A 16409-nucleotide genomic window follows, 5' to 3' on the forward strand; every position below is an offset into this window, starting at 1 on the left:
GCCGAATTCCCCACGAATTTTTACCCAGAGGGTCTCTAGCTGTCCATGCCGGTCGCCAACATCAGCTTGCAGGGACATGTAGCTTTCCTTCTCTACAGTCACCTGCTACTTCAGGATCTAAGAGGAACATGTGTGTACTTCCAGCTGGGCTAGCAGCAGGATCAAAGCAGCATAAAAAAGTACACTTCAGTGGCTCTAGAATGAACATGACCTTTTCAATGACAAGCTCCATTTGCCCTGCTTGTCCCACAGGACCCATTATCTTTTCTGAGAAAGAAATCTGTGCTTGAATGGGAGGCACAAAGATCAAATCACAGATCTGTAGAAAATGTGCCTAGGCAACACCCAAGCATTCCTACTTTCCTGCTAGCTCAGCTTGCTCTGGCAGCAGAAATTTCATGTTTGAAAAATCTAAAGGGGTTTGACCATGTTCTTCCTCCTTCATCCATACTGCTAACAATTCCAGTACCGTAGCAACGCTAAGGTTACAGGGCTTCCTTATCATCCTTTAGAAGATTAGGGCCTCAGTCAGGGAAAGGAAACATGGCCTTACAAGCATTCAGCACAGTGCCCTATTATTCTCCAGTTTAAATTTTGCTGAAAGTTAAACTATTGGGGTGATGGCAAGGTAAACAACTCAAAACCAGTTTCTAGGTTTGCCAAGGTACAGAAACTATCAATGAATGATTTAAATAAAACGTTGACTCAGTTTAGCAACAATAATACATTCCTGCCATCGCTTATATGTAAATAAGTTTTCATAATACAGCAAGCTTACCAATCTCGAACCATTAATGGAAACAATAAAATCAAAGAATGGCTCCAGTCCAGCTCTATGCCCTGGTGAGTTTTCTTGTACCTATCAAGAGAAAGATTATAATACATGAAATTAGCAGAAATGTCACAGTTCTGTAGGTATCCTAGTTTGTATTTTACAACTATTAATCTCTTCTATTGCAAACCATATAGTTTTAGACACAAATGATACATAGAATCATAGAAGATTAACCTCAGGAGGTCATCTAGTCTAACCTCCTGCTTAAAGCAGGACCATCCCTAATTATATCATTCCAGCCAGGGCTTTGTTGAGCTGTACCTTAAAAAGCACCAAGGATGCGGATTCTACCACCTCCCTAGGTAACCTGTTCCAGTACTTCATCACCCTTGTAGCAAGAAATGTTATTTTTCTAATATCCAACCTAAACCTCCCTTGCTGCAGCTTGAGACCATTGCTTCTTGTTTTGTCATCTGTCACCACTGACAACAGTCCAGCTCCACTCTGTTTGTTACCACCCTTCAGGTAGTTAAAGGCTGCTACCAAATCCCCCCTCGCCCCCTGGTCTTCTTGGCTAGGGACAGATATTACACATAAACCGGTTTGTGATCAGAAACTGGTTTAAATCTGTAACAGAACAGATATTCCTTGCGCATAAGCCAGTTTGAAAATGGCTGAAACCGGTTTGAGATACTACATTCAACCAGGTTTATCAGACTTAACTGATTTGGCTCAAACCAGTTTATGCAAGGTCTGTCCCAAACCCCTTGCTGATTTAAGATGAACCAGACACCCCCCAGCATCCCGGCATGCTCTCTGGACTGGGCAGGGTCCAGGGCTGGCCCCTCCCCTCTGCTCGGCACAGGCTTGCAGGAACAGAGCGTCTGCCTGGCTTCTTCTTGCTAAGCAGGGATTATTCCCCCTTCTCCTCTGCCTTATGCAGACACCTCGGCATTAGCTAACAGACCACACACTAGCTACAGTCCCTGCTGTGGAAGAGGACAGAGAAAGACAGGCTTTTTGGAGCTAATCAACAGGTAGCTTAATGCCCCTCCTTGGAAGAGCTCTGTAAAGAGAACTCCATTAGTTAATGGAGAGAGGCTTTGTTTTATCAATGAGTTGATAAACACCCAGTTAGGGGTAATAAACATTCCCTGCTGGGCAGCTGGAGCGGCAGGGAAGAAATAACCAGTGCATCCTGCCAAGGGCTTGGCGACACCCCCCTCAGCTCTGTCCTGTGGAAGCAAATGAAGGGCTGCCCTAGCACCTCCCAGCTTCTAGCCTGAGCCACTGGAGGCATGTGACCACAGTCTGGGATGTCTGTCTGGGTTAAAAAATGATTTAGCCTAGCCAGGTTAGAATAACCTGCAAAGATTGAATCAACTCAGGCTTTTTGAATCTCTGTCCGTCTAAAATAAATAAGCCCAGTTCCCTCAGCCTCTCCTCATAAGTCATGTGTCCCAGCCCCCTATCCATTTTTGCTGCCCTCTGCTGGACTCTCTCCAACTTGTCTACATCCCTACTATAGCGGAGGGCCCAAAACTGGACACACTACTCCAGATGTGGCCTTACCAGTGCAGAACAGAGGGGAATAATCACGTCCCTCAATCTGCTGGCAATGCTCCTATCAATGAAGATACACAGATAGATTTTTACAAATGTCTTACAAACACAAACAAATGAACTGATGTAGAAAAGCTTGCTGGTAAAAAATCTATTTTAACAAAATGCATCACTAATTTATTGATAAACTAAACAATACTAGCTGCTATTTCTAACAGAAACTGAGTTTAATACATCCCTTGTTGCAAAAGATAAAATTGTAGATATCTAGCTCTAGTTAATTGGTAGAACTGAATGTAAAGAATAATTCCATCCTGTTTTTTACCAGTCTTCCCAGAAACATTAATGGCATTGGACTATGCTTCTTCTACCTTCTACTGACTCAAAGTCGAAACTACATCCTAAAATACTGGTGTAAACACTATGCCCATGCAACCAAATTTCACAGACATTAGGGCCAGAAGGGACTAAATTCGCTATACCTGCCAATTTTGAGAAAGATTAAGCATCTGAACAAACTCTGGTTAGTTAAGACATCAATATAAGGTCTTAGGAGTGAAATGGTCTTAGCTCAAGTAACCTACCCACTTCCTAGAAGGCGGAACTAGATATTTTATAGATAGTACCCAGAAGCTTAAAGTCTGCTTTTTTACACTAGACAGAAGACACTCCAATCAGAGACAAATATCTCTGTATTTACATTATCACAGGTATAGCCATTCTAGACAATGACAACTCCAATAAATGTGTCAAGTTTTTCTCCAGCTGTTACAATAAATAATGTCTGTCTTCCTTTGTAACATGATTCATTTTACCCAGTGGCTTTATTCCTTACATTCCATATTCATCTTGCAAAGGACTTGGAACAGTTCAATATTTTTCAGAGGAGGATTTCCTACTATGCATTTTTGCATCCTGACAGAATAGCTGCATTTGAGCACTGCATAACTGCTTTACCTGGCAGAATCTAGTTTACCTAATATGGACTGCCTGAAGTAAAATGTAAAATGTAAAATGTTCTACTATGGAAAAAATCTAAGGCTCAATTATCTGTATCACAATCCTGTTATCCAAATATTCCCAGCCAGACACACACACAAAACCAGAACTTGAAAAAAATCCATTTGTAAAATGGTGATTGGGCAGATTTTCCTGGGCAAGTGATGGAGGGCCAAAATGTTAGTTTATATATCACTTTTTAGTGAAAGCCTACATATTCAGAACTTATGGTTCCAGACCGACTCTGTTACGGTCTACAAAAATGATTCTCCCCCAGGGAGATAAGCAGAGAGGTACACAGGGTTGTCCTTGCCTGGTGGATCCTCTACTTCACTGGCCTGCCTGCCTCTCTGTAAAGAGGTAAACACTGCAATATATAAATTAGTTTTTGAAATTGGGTACCTCAATTCACACAAGTTATAAAGAGGTGACTCAAGCCCAAAAAGTTTGAGGATCAATGGTTTAGAAGGTTAACTTTTTACTGTGATTGCTTCAAACCTTTGTTAAACAGCATCAGCATTAAATGAATGAAACTGGGCCAATTTTAGTGCAGCAATTTAGAGCCGTCTGAATTTTTTTGTCTAAAACTGGAGTCTGAGAAGACTATCCACATATCTATACAACAGGGAATACTATAGCATCCTCTCCAAACTTTCATTTCTAGGTAAAAAGACTTGTTCCTGCAGGTACTGTACTGAACAGTCGCAGGGTTTTCAATAATTAGTTTATCCAAAGTATAATTTGCATTTGTATTTGAAAGCCAATTCTTAAAAGGTAAGTCTGCCTCCCTAGAAATCTGCTGGGTAGTTCCTCATTTAATGACTGGTGCAAAAATATCTTAACAGACTCTGTGATGGTCTAGAAAACCCTGGACACATCTGCACGTTTATTAATGCACCATAATTACAACACATTAAGTTAGTACCTTACATTCAGTTAGCACCTGTTATTATTAACATGTACTAACTGAATGTGCCATAATCTGTGTTACTGCATATTAGTGCAGATAAAGAGTTTTTAAGTGACTCAGTCTACTGCACGTTAGCATGGTTTTTGCCAGTTGTGCTAACGAGCAGTAGAATTAGTCTACTGTGCATTAAGCCTTTTGTGTACAATGAGCCCCCAGAGTTATAGAAAGTGAAGTTTCTTTGAAATTTAATTCTTCGGGGAATTCAGAAAAAAAGAATAAGAAGCAGAGGATGCATCTACACAAGATGCTACAGTGCTGTAGTGACGCGCTATGGTGCTGTAGCGTCCATTGGCAAAAACCGTGACTCCACTGCTACATCACTGTAGCATTGCACTCCCTCATTATAGTGCATTGCTACAGTGATGTAGCAGCAAAAAATAACCGTGCATGGCTGGTATGGCGCAGTACAGGCTGTTAGTACTTCCAAAAGGTACTAAATGACAGCACAGTAACAAAGGTGCCATACAGCCACATATAGATGTGCCCAGACTGAATGAAAAAATACAGCACTCTGAAGTTAGTGTCCAGCAGAGAAATACCATTATGTTCAATTAGACTTTACCATATTTGTTCAGAACTGGTTATTTTCAGACTGCCAGTAAATATTTTTGTGCATGTCTACACTGCAGGATTACTCTGGGAATTTACTAGGGGTCCCCAGCACACTCGGCACTGGACCTGGAAGTGGACTAGAAGCAATTCTAATCCATTTCTGGGTCTGCCTTGGAGCGCACAGAGGATCCCCCCTTCCTGCCTCCCGGCTCAGCAGCTGGACCCCTAGTACTCTGAGGTATGAAGAAAAAAAAAATTTCAAGCTGCGGACCCATCGAATCGATTTGGAGGGTTCCAATTCCATTGAGAGAGATTAAAGGGTCTCCTGATTCAATTCGGATTTGGAGATTCAGCTGCCGAATTGGGCCAAATCTCCACAAAATTGAATCAGCTTTGCACAGCCCTTATGTACATATAAAATATATATGTGTGTGCATGTGTATATATACACACACATTTTTGTATGTATGAATGAATGCATGCACACACATTCTTACTAAATTTCTATTTATTAGGAAAGAATCAAAGATGCTACAGTTTTACCAATATGGGCATTAGAGCATTACCCCAGATAGCCACTAGGAGTTATGATGCAGACTATCTTAAGTGACATCTCCTTTGAGGGGAGCAATACTTAGCTTCTGGGTGCTCCAGTCATGGCAAGCTGTCCAGGTTGGGCTGGAGGGAAAAGAGAAAGCCAGTTCTGCTGTTAGCAAGCCTCAACAACCTGGCCTACCACCCTGGTAATGTCCACCTAAACTTTCCTAGTGATCAGTGATTCCTGGCTGGGACAAACTTCCAATGGCTGTGTAAAAACTTACAAGCCCTCTTCACTCTCTGATGCAGCAGGCAACTAAAGATGACAATATACACTGCTGGCCTGGAAAAAATAACTCCCTCTTTCAGTCTGGGATGTCCAGCTGACTAAAATACTTTGAAGTTTCTTTCGACTGGGTCAATGTTAAAAATAGCACTAGTAACAGGCATTGGTCTAACTGTTCACAATAATTTGGAAACAAGTTTAAATCTGAAATTCTTACTGAAGTATGTCAGAGCTGGCAACAATAACTTGTAGGAATGTCCTAGCAAGAGTATGTGTGTAGATTAAAAAGGCATGAATTGATAGAAACCTGTGGCCAGCCACGATGCAAGAGGGAACAATAAGGACTTCCACAAACATCTCCATGAACAGAATGCGCAACAGTTCCCTGGATGCCTACATGCAATCCATGCATGTAGAAGTAAAAAACAGTTCCACCATCTTTGATAGGTAGTTCCATGACAAGCAGGACAGCTCGCATTATCCTTAATGGCACATATTTTCACTTTTTACTTGATAGTAAATTTCTTTGCAAGCATCTCAGATTCCTGCAATGATTTATTAATAACTGGGTTGGTTGTATGTATTGGCATTTAAGTGTTTAGGAAAAAATGAAAAATCAGAAATCAGTATATAAAACTTATAAGCATCACATTCTTGTCATCATGTAAAACCTGGAACAAACCAAACTGATCTACGCACGGCAACAATCCCCAGCACCTCTTTCTACATCAGATCATGTCTGTCACCATGCCATGCAAGGGATACACAAGGGACCTCCAGTTTTCTTGTTCACCAAGACACAACTACAGTTATTTATGCCAACTGGTAGTAGCACAAATTCACTTACCACAGACATTTTCACTCTTACAACCAAAAACACGATGGTGTGTTGGGCCCCAAACAGTGAAATGAACAACAGTGAAAGTGAAATGCTGGGATACCAGTGTGGCCAGTTTGCCGAATGCATACTCTAACTCCTTCCTGCAGTGCTCAGTGTGTACTTACACTTTCTTCTGCCAGTTTGCTTGTGGTCAGAGTGGTTTCATGAACCATGGCAGTATAGGGTAAACAGGGCTTCTGAAATTAAGTGGGCACTGACACTCTCTTGATAACATGGAAAAATTTCTGATTGTTCAAACAGCAGTTTGAACCTTCCTTAGTTCAACCTTCCTCGTACATCATGCCCCTGTTTTTGTGGTCAACTGAAGCCCGTAGAATGCTCTAGACAGCACCCTTCACAGCTAACATTGGGATACTCCTGGTAGTAGGCAAAGTATGGACACGAATATCACCAATAGCCTCAGCACAGCTTATGAAGCCCATTCTCTCAGTGTCACCTATTATTACAGACACATTAGTGGTGTCCTTCACCTATGGATCAGCCTTGTCATTAGCCATTTAAACATCTGCCATGGCTCCAACAGCTGATTTGGCAATAGTAAATGGATCACACATGGACCTACAGAGGTCTGCAGCTTTCAGGTGGAAATAGCCATGCACTTGTGGACTACCAAGGCTCCCTCATTTGCACATCCTGGTGCTGCAAAGTGGTGCAAGTGCCTCACACAGCCTTTGAAAGACTGTTTTCTCACATGCGAGTTCTGAAGCTGCATCTCCTGGCAGTGCATGACCCATGATCACATGATCCCACCACTGTGCTTGTCCAGCACCAGAAGTGCCAGTCTATGAAGGGGAACCTGCAGCACGCAGGTGGCCTGCCGATTTCACTATCCAGCATGACTGGCCCTCAACTTCACCTTCAGGAAGTACCACTGCCTTTGCAAAGTCAAACTTGCTAAAATGCCTTCCACCATCTCCCATCCTGCATCCTGCTGCAACAACAGCACAACTGTTAAAGTAGGGACAGAGCATCCAGCAGTGCTGGATCTACCACTTGAACAAGACAGAAGCAAGGAGTGTCCAGAGCTGGAAATGCTCCAGCTAAATATATTGGCAATGTAAGAATATCTTCCAGGTACAGGGCTGGAAAAGTCTGACAAGGTTTGCAGCCAGTTTTAGCATTCAATATCCAAATTGCATAATGCACACCTAATAGAAATGTGGCTTCTCCAAGAAGACATTTTAACCAGTTGTTTTAACAGTAAAATGCCTGAATGATGCACAGCAGACTGCCAAAATTTTGTTTTTTGTAAACATCACAAAACAAAGAATTATTAAGCAAGAACAATGGGATTGGGAAACCTTTTATTTTAAGTGCATTAGAAGTAGTAGGAAGCATCAGACTACAGGAGCATCAGAGACACAGCTGCTTGTTAAAAAGACAGCCCTACTTGAGCTAGTGTGCCCAGAGTTTTGTCATGATTCAATAACCACTGGCAGCAGTTCTGCATCTACAACAGGTTCTGCTTTCTTTCCCATGCAAAATTACACTTAAACCAGCAGATATTAACCCTTTAGAATCCAGAAGCTCTCGCCTCCCTGCTCCAGACATCAGAAGTGGTGCTCATTTCATGGAAGACTTGGTCCACTTCACAACTAAAAGAGGTGTACCTTGCATTACCTAACATGTGAGCTATCACAAAGAAAAAACCCACCATGGGGGCAAGGAATTTTAGTTTTACCAATGTAAAATACATCTTTTTAGTAGTGAAGGCAAGTTCTTGGAGAGGTTCACTCATTGTTGACCTCATGTTTCTATTCTATGTATAAGCCTCTGTTCTGGTGATGACCCAAAGCAGCCAGAAAAGATACCAGTATGAAACCCTCTCTCTGATCTCCACAACATAGAATTACCAAATAAAACATCATTACTGCTTTCATTCTTGTACTGCAACTGGTCACACATTTAAATTACAAGCGGTTACCTTATGATCTACATCCCTTTTAATAGAAGGATAATCAGCAAAACAATTATTGAGATTTTCAATTTTGGTATGTTCAATGTTAGGCATCTAAATCCACATATCTAAATGTAAACAGTCTGAATTTAATATACTCTAAGATCCCACGGCTATTTTGATGTCAGTGGGGGGCTGAAGTCACTCAGAATCTTTAAAAGTCAGTGAATTTATACAGAAGCCTAATTATGGCTCCCAGAGACTGGGTTTGATTAGCCAAGTCTGAAAATTCTGGTTCAAATTCTGGACCATTTAAATCACTAAAGTTACTGTAAAAATAATTTCCAGGAGTAGAAAGTTTGAATGAACTTTTGCAGGAAACCCTACCAAAGTACTATCTAGTTTATTCCTGCCTAAAGGTTAAAAGTAAAGAAAAAAAACCTGTATTAATGTAGACAATCCTAACCAGCAATAAAACTGTATTATGTATTGTCTGCAAGCAATTCTTCAGTCAGATCTGATAGGATCCATTTTATTTCTGTCAGCTATTTTAATACATTACATACTACTGGGCGGTATTGAATTCCTTTATGAAACACCTACTTTTCAAGACAAAAGCTTTATAAGAGAATTGATCCAGGGGTTTTAGGAAAATAAATCCTCTGTACTCAGCAGTGAATTTCATGCAAGCAGAGAACATTCCTATAAAATAACTTTTTTTAAAGCAGACTTCAGTCTATAATCATGTATTTGTAACCTTACTACAGAAGCACGAATTTCAAAGTAAAAATGTAGTGCTCTTGTGAATTTACTCTAGGATCCCTTTAGGATGATGGAAAAAGAGTTTGATATTGTATTGTGCAAACTGCTCAGTGTCAACTTAAATATCTTCATATGTTTTATTAAAGACACAAATTTCTACAACATTTGTGTTTTATATGTGCAAAATGATTATTCATGCAGGCACATGGTGCTGCTATAAATACATGAAGTGAATATATCATTGAGAGTTTTACTCTCCATTTTGTTTTAAAAGTACAGAAACAAATTTATACTGATCAAAACAGAGGTAAAACAGTTGCCTTAACTGTCTGCACAAAAGGTATCAGAAGTCTGTTATTTGGTTCTGGAAGAAAGATAAACATTATGGGAAGAAAAGGTGTATTATCAATCTGAATGACAGTAAAAAACCCTCCCCAACAATCTAAGAGCATGTTACTCAGCCAGCAGATATATGCCTAATGTGAATGTAAGCAAATTGTTATTCATTGTGTTGATTGGCTGAGAAATTTTCCAACAAAAGATTACTTCATCAAACTGACTACTTGTTGGTATGTAGCCACTCCAGAAAATTTCTAACCCAAAAGTTCTGACTGTTTGAAGTTGTATAGCAACCAGTTCTTGTTACCAATAAGGATCACCTTGTCCCCCTTAAAAAAATCTATAATATACATTTACATTTCTATTCCTGGATAGCTCTAGAGAAAACAAATCCTTCACATACATTTGAACAAACTATTTGTCAATATTCAGTAGGGGAATATTCATCTTTCCTTTCAGAAGCACAAAGATAAAGAAATGTCATAACAAATATAATATTTGTTAAACAATGCAGTATTATTAGCAAAAGCTATCATAAGACTTCAGTGTTCTTTAAAAGAAGTCTGATATTAAAAATGAAAGGCATTTCAGGTCATCCTCAAGAAGTACACTTTTCAGCATTCTTCTAGTTGAGTTTTTCACTACCTGAATAATAGATCAATTTGCCATTTTTGTCATATGAAAGAACAGATAAATTTATGTGGAAGATTATTTCTTAGTTTACAGGCTTTCCTTGGTGTGTTTTCCCTGATACCTTAATTTTTGCTTTGTGTAATTTCCTTTCATGACTTCTAGTTAACCCTTCAGGCCATTCTAAACAATTTCTCTCTCAGTGATTTTGCAGCCTTTTAGCATTGACAACTTGCTAGGTATTTGTCCAGCCTGCATTTCCATTCTTTTAAGCTACCTTCCTAAATAAATACTGTCAAGACTGCCAGTCATTTTTAGTTTCTTATCTAATGAAGAGATTTTTCAACAATTAACACAAAATCTGCCCCTGGTAAATTATCTACACAGATATGTTTCATCGGACAGTATTCTGTCAGTAAAGCTCCCTTTGGTTTGGACCCATAAAAGAAGGGTCCTGCAATTTTCTCTTTTTTGCACTCTGTCCCCCGCCCTTCTCCCCCCAACACACAAACAACAAATTCAGGGACAGGTACAGTACACTGCAGTATTAGAGAGCATTTGAGAATCCACTTCTGAAGTCCATATAACCAATCCCAGCACCTTACAGAGCTCCAATGAATTCTACTAGATCCTGAACAGCTGTCTGCACAATGCTCGTTGCAATATACACACTTAAATTGGTCATTTAAAAAGTGTCTTTTAAACAAGAAAAAACAACACAAAACCCACACACTTCAAGAATTCTAGCCATTTTATGACAGAAATTCCACATTTTTCCCTACACTATATTAACTTTTCCCAACCACATAAAAGAATTGCTAGGATTTTTATTAGAAAGAGATGAGTTCGCAGCTTAAAAAAATAGGAGTGCACCAATATGTCCACTGGCTATGGGACTGGCATATGCTAGGAGAAATTATGCTATCGGCTTATTTGGTCCTTGCAGCTGATAATTACAGCCATGTGTTCAGAGCACCCTGATGAGTGTAGTCTGGTCCCCAGTCCCCGCTGCCAGTCCAAGCCCGTGGCAGACTACAGATCCTGGTGAGCAGTGGGAGGGGAAGAGGGTACAGGGGGGTAGTCACAGGATGCCAAGCTCAGCAACAAAGGGACCATCACTGGCTCCTGCTGCCACTGCCATGGCAACACAACATGCACAGCAGGGCCTGAGTGCTGGGCCTGCTGCAGAGATGCTGGGTTGTGCTCAGGTGGGGTAAAGCGCCGCATGAGGGACATCCTGCTCTGCTGGGCACCAGGCACCTTTGCAAAACCATCTTCTCCCTTACAACCACAGGAGCTTGGCTGTGTGGTGCCCACCAGTGCTGAAGCAGCTAGGGTTACCATATATCCAGGTTTTCCCAGACATGTCCTCTTTTTCGGCCCCTTGTCCTCCGTTTGGGCAGGTTTTTAAACTGCAAGGAAATGTCCAAATTTTTGCTTTGCCTCTGCTTGGCCAGCAAGGCTCGGAGTAGGGGGGTTGCAGGTTGGGAGTGCAGGGCACCACCAGGGCCGTGGGGGTAGGGGGCTGCAGGTTGGGAATGCGGGGCACTGGCAGGGCTGGGAGGGGCAGGGGCTGCAGGTTGGGAGTGTGGAGCACCAGCAGGGCTTGGGGAGGCAGGGGACTGAGGCTCAGAAGTGAGGGACACTGGCATGGCGGGGGGGGCGCAGGGGTCTACAGGTCAGGAGTGCAGGGCATGAGCACGGCTTCAAGGGGCTTATCACTTTCCTCCCCACAATCATAGCTCTCTTCCCCCTCTCCCCCACAGGTATCCTCATTTTTTAAATTGGAACTATGGTAACCCTATGAAGCAGTGGTGTAGTGGTATGCTCTGGGGCTCCACATGCACCTGGCACTATTGTCCAAGCAAGGGTCTGCCCTGTCCACCTGGGACAGCAGCCCAGGGTATGTGGAGAGCTGGACTGCAGGTAGGAGCCATGGGCAAAGGGGAAATGTGTGCAAGAATAAGGTGGTTACCATCTTCCTCATCAAGAGCCACAGCAGGCAGGAGAAGCATCTGTGTGTGTGTTATAAATGCAAAACAAACTAAAAAGGTTTATTTATGTCAGTAGTTTAAAATACCTTGCAGTATTACTAAATACTGGTTATTTGATTGGCATCAGCCAATATGGTTGGTTAATCATTGGCTATTGGTATCAGCCAAGAAAATCTTTACCAGTACACCCCTAAAAAAAACTGTACATAAGTTTGTTCCTTGGATCAAAGTTCTGTCTCACTGTGGCACCTAAAATAAGTCATCAGAGGATCAAGAGACCATGTGGCAACTACAATTTTGTGATGAGACCATCACATTTGTACCCAAACCTAGTTACTTTGCACCTTTATGTGACCTGTCTCTGCACATTACAAATATACTGGCTAGTAACAAACTAAAAAGAAATTAATTTTGCTGTTTAGAAATACCAAAATGCAATTACAATTACGAGGCATCTAAATGACTTAAGCAAAATATGTTGTTTAAAACAAAAGTGAACACTAGTAACTGAGAAGACTGTAACAGACACAAGACAGAAACATGCTACTGTTTTTTCATCACAGCACTGACCTATGCATTTCACATTCATTAAGGATCACAGGCAGAAAATTGATGTTAATTTTACAGCTTTAGAACTCTAGCAGCAAACACCTTAAAGCAGGGGTGTTCAACCTCCAGCCTGCAAGACCATTTCATCTGGCCTGTGGGGCTTCCCACAGACTGGGAAATTTGGCAGTGGTGGAGTGAAGCCCTTTTCTCCTCAAATTGTGGACCTGGGCTCAGGCTGGGTTGTGTGTGGTTGGAAGGTTCCTGCCATGCTAGCCTAGGGCACTGGATCAGAACCACCATCTAGCCCACAGTTGGATCAGGCATGGCCATCTGGCTTGGCACATAAAAAGGTTAAGCATCATTGCCTTATAGATATGCTGTTCCTTCATTTCAGACCAGTCCTCAACATTTTTTTTTAAATGATTCCCCTATTAAGCATATGATTCCCTTACTCTCCGTTTATCTACCACTCAAACTGCAACCACTTTTGGACTGAAACAGCAGTCTTTCTGCATGAATTGCACTAAGCAAAACACAGCGTAATACAGCCATCTGAACCTTTAGGGAAAGTTTCAGGAACCCAGAACATTACCCAGGCTAGGATTTGGCTAGCATACCACAACTGTCTTTATGAAAAGGGTAACAGGGTGCTCATGAATACTTGAAAAATGACTACTTTCTAGCACAGTACTCAAAACAGGTTTAATATTAGGGGTGTACCAATAAAGATTTTCCTGGCTGATACAATGGCCGATTATTCACCAGCCATATCAGCCAATACCAATTCAATCGCTGATTTACAGGAACACAGCCTGGCAGCTTGGAGAGCAGCATCCAGCTGGTAAGTCTGTGGGGGGAAGGGATATGGAAGGGGCAGACTGAGGCCCACCACAATGAGGGAGTGGGGCAGGGGCTGTCCAGCCAGGGTGGTGAATGGGACTCTGGGGCTGGAAGCAGGACAGACGCACAGGCAGCTCGTCTGGGGGGCATGAGGCAGGTGGCTCCCTGTCGTTGTGAGCACCCCCAGGGAAGCATATCCCCCCCAGATTTGGGAGAGGTCAGGCTGCCTGCTGCAGGCTTGGGGCCAGGGGCTGTGCTGGCCTCTTCCTGGCAGGGGTGCTGGCCTGAGGAGGGCAGCGGTGGCACTGGGAGGGGTGGCTATGGGAATTTTGGGGTGGCTATAGCCCAGGGGTAGGCAAAGTGGCAGATCTGGCCAGCAATCAGATTCCATTTCCCAGCAGCCCCCACCCATATGGCTGGGGCTGGTCTCCATGGAGACATTAGCTGCATCTACACTGATAGCACAAGGCTGCGGTTGCCATGGAGACCGGCCCCTGCTACACTGGCAAGGCGCATGCCAGGGGAGGGCAGGGCACTGCCCCGGAACTGCTGGGATCTTGTGGAGGGAGCAGCTTAGTCAGGGGCCAGGGCAGAGCCGCGATCTGCAGCCTGCATGCCCTGGGCAGGGGACTGCAGACAGTGGATCGTGGCTGTGCCCCAGCTCCTTTCAATGGTGACAGCCTGGTCCCGAGCCAGGACAGAGCCACAATCCGCTGCCTGTGCGTCCCTGCCCAGAGTGTGCAGGCTGCAGATTGAGGCTCTGCCCTGGCCGCAGATCAAGCTGCCCCCAGCACAAGACCCCAGCAGCTCTAAGGCAGCCCTCTGGCCTGCCAGCACAGCTGGGGTTGGTCTCTATGGCAACCCCAGCCTTGTGGTATCACAGTGCAGAGGCAGCTGGGGTCTCCATGGTCATGTGGGCAGGGGCTGCTGGGAAATGGAGTCTACTGCCAGCCCAGGGGCCAGACCTTGCCTGCCATCCCTGCTATGGCTCATCCCACAGTCACCACTCCCATCCCACCCACCCTGGCCCAGGCCCTGCTGGGAAGAAGTCAGAACAGCCCATGGACCTGAGCCCACAGTGCACAGCCTGCACTTGCCCTGTGCACAACTCCAGGGGGCACATGCCCCCCATGCCTTCCCCAGGGGTCCACGCAGTGGTGGGGAACTGCCCCCGCCTTCCCACTGGCCCACACCCCCTAGATGAGGTGCCTGTGGATCCATCCCACTCCCAGCCCTATATCCCATTCATCATCCCAGCTGGGCAATGCCTGCCCTTGCTCCACTCCCTCCCTCACCACTGGGGACTCCATCACCCCCCCTCCACATCCCTTCCCTCCCATAGACTTCATGGCAGGAGACTGTTCTCCAAGCTGCCTGGCTGTATTCCTGGCTGTGTGCATGTTGCAGCTGTGTGCATGTGTGCAGCGTTTATCGGTGACATTATCAGCCCAAAAAATCTGACAGCCAATAACGTTAATTATCCTGTTATCGGTGCCTATCCAATATGCAACCGATATATCAGTGCACCTCTATTTAATATCATATTCAGCGTTGTGGTGCATTGGTCCTGTAATAATTCTTAACCAGCAGTGCTTCCCACAGGTCCAGAGATTTAACGGTGGTAGCACTAACTGCTCCCAGAGCCATGGCAATTAATGCTGCTACTTCTCCCTTACCACCAGATTTTGGGACCTGAAGGGAACTGCCCCACACCACTCGTCCATCAGCCGGTGGGACCAAAAGGTTGAGCCCCACTGTTCTAAAGGGCAAAGTTCACATACCAACATGGCCTGTAGCACAAGCTTACCTTGTGTTTCTAAATTAAGTTAGCTTAGGTCAGGAAGTTTCATGGGAAAGGCAGATGAAACCACCTCCAGATGTGATAGATACAGATCATAGATATATATTTATATATCTACTTTGACAGCTATATGGCTTCAAATGAAACATACCAGTAGGCAGCATTACAATCCCTTTACATTAACTTCAAGGTGTATATCCTATAAGCAAACCAACCCAGTACAGGACTACCAGTTTTATCAGATTTCTTAACAGTCAGCAGCTCTGCGACTGGCTGCCTCTCTGAATTTCTCCCATCTATAAAATGGGTATAATTCTATTACAGCCTGGCACAAAAGCTGCACGAATTTCCCACCCTGCCTTCAGGATGCCTCTGTTACTGCTGGCCAAGGAGAACATGCTGACGTGAGCTTTCCCCAACATTCTGGTGCAGAAAAGGCTGCCTGCTTTTCAAGGCCAATATATTTTTGAAAGTCTGTGCAGCAGCAGTTACTTGCTACAGCCATATTTAACAGTGCAGTAACTGCAACAAGCAGCACCTGTGCTGCCCAAGGCACCAGGGGTGAGGGTCAGACGCCATGTGCTGTGTTGCTCAATTTAATTGGGACAAGCTCTGGTGTCAAAGGCGTAATACAGCGCTTCTCAAAATCTGGGGGCTGTGACACCCTGGGATGCCTGGAGATCCTCTCAGGGGTCTGCTGGACTCCGCACCTATGAGACACCGTGCACGGGATCCACCCAGAAACTTCAAGCAGGAATCCGCCGCCCTCTGTCCCGGCCTCTTTATCCCTGCCCGCCGCTCAAACATCACAAAGAAAACGCGGCGTTTGCCCCGGGCTGCCTCGAGCCCAGAGGCCGGCTGAGGGCCACGGAGAGGACCCGCGGCTCCAACGGGGCCGGCCGAGGGCCCCAGGGAGGCTCCGACACCTGCCGCCGCTGCCTGCCCTGCCCGGCCTCTCTCTCGGGGGCCGCAGCCCACCCCAGCAGCCCACCCCAGGCGGTGACAAGCGGAGCA

At 44.1% G+C, this 16409-nt stretch overlaps 1 protein-coding gene across 1 annotated transcript in view; it reads right to left on the reverse strand.

The window, feature by feature from the left end:
- GORASP2 (golgi reassembly stacking protein 2) overlaps window positions 1-16409 on the reverse strand; it is a 30278-nt gene that overhangs the window by 13550 nt on the left and 319 nt on the right. The window contains exon 2 of the mRNA XM_019554335.1: window positions 779-859. Coding sequence (XP_019409880.1) covers window positions 779-859 — 81 coding nt within the window. The remainder of the gene's footprint in view (window positions 1-778; window positions 860-16409) is intronic.

The sequence above is a fragment of the Crocodylus porosus genome, unplaced genomic scaffold, assembly GCF_001723895.1.
Source record: "Crocodylus porosus isolate Cpor-Errol unplaced genomic scaffold, CroPor_comp1, whole genome shotgun sequence".
In the NCBI taxonomy this organism is placed as follows: Eukaryota; Metazoa; Chordata; order Crocodylia; family Crocodylidae; genus Crocodylus; species Crocodylus porosus.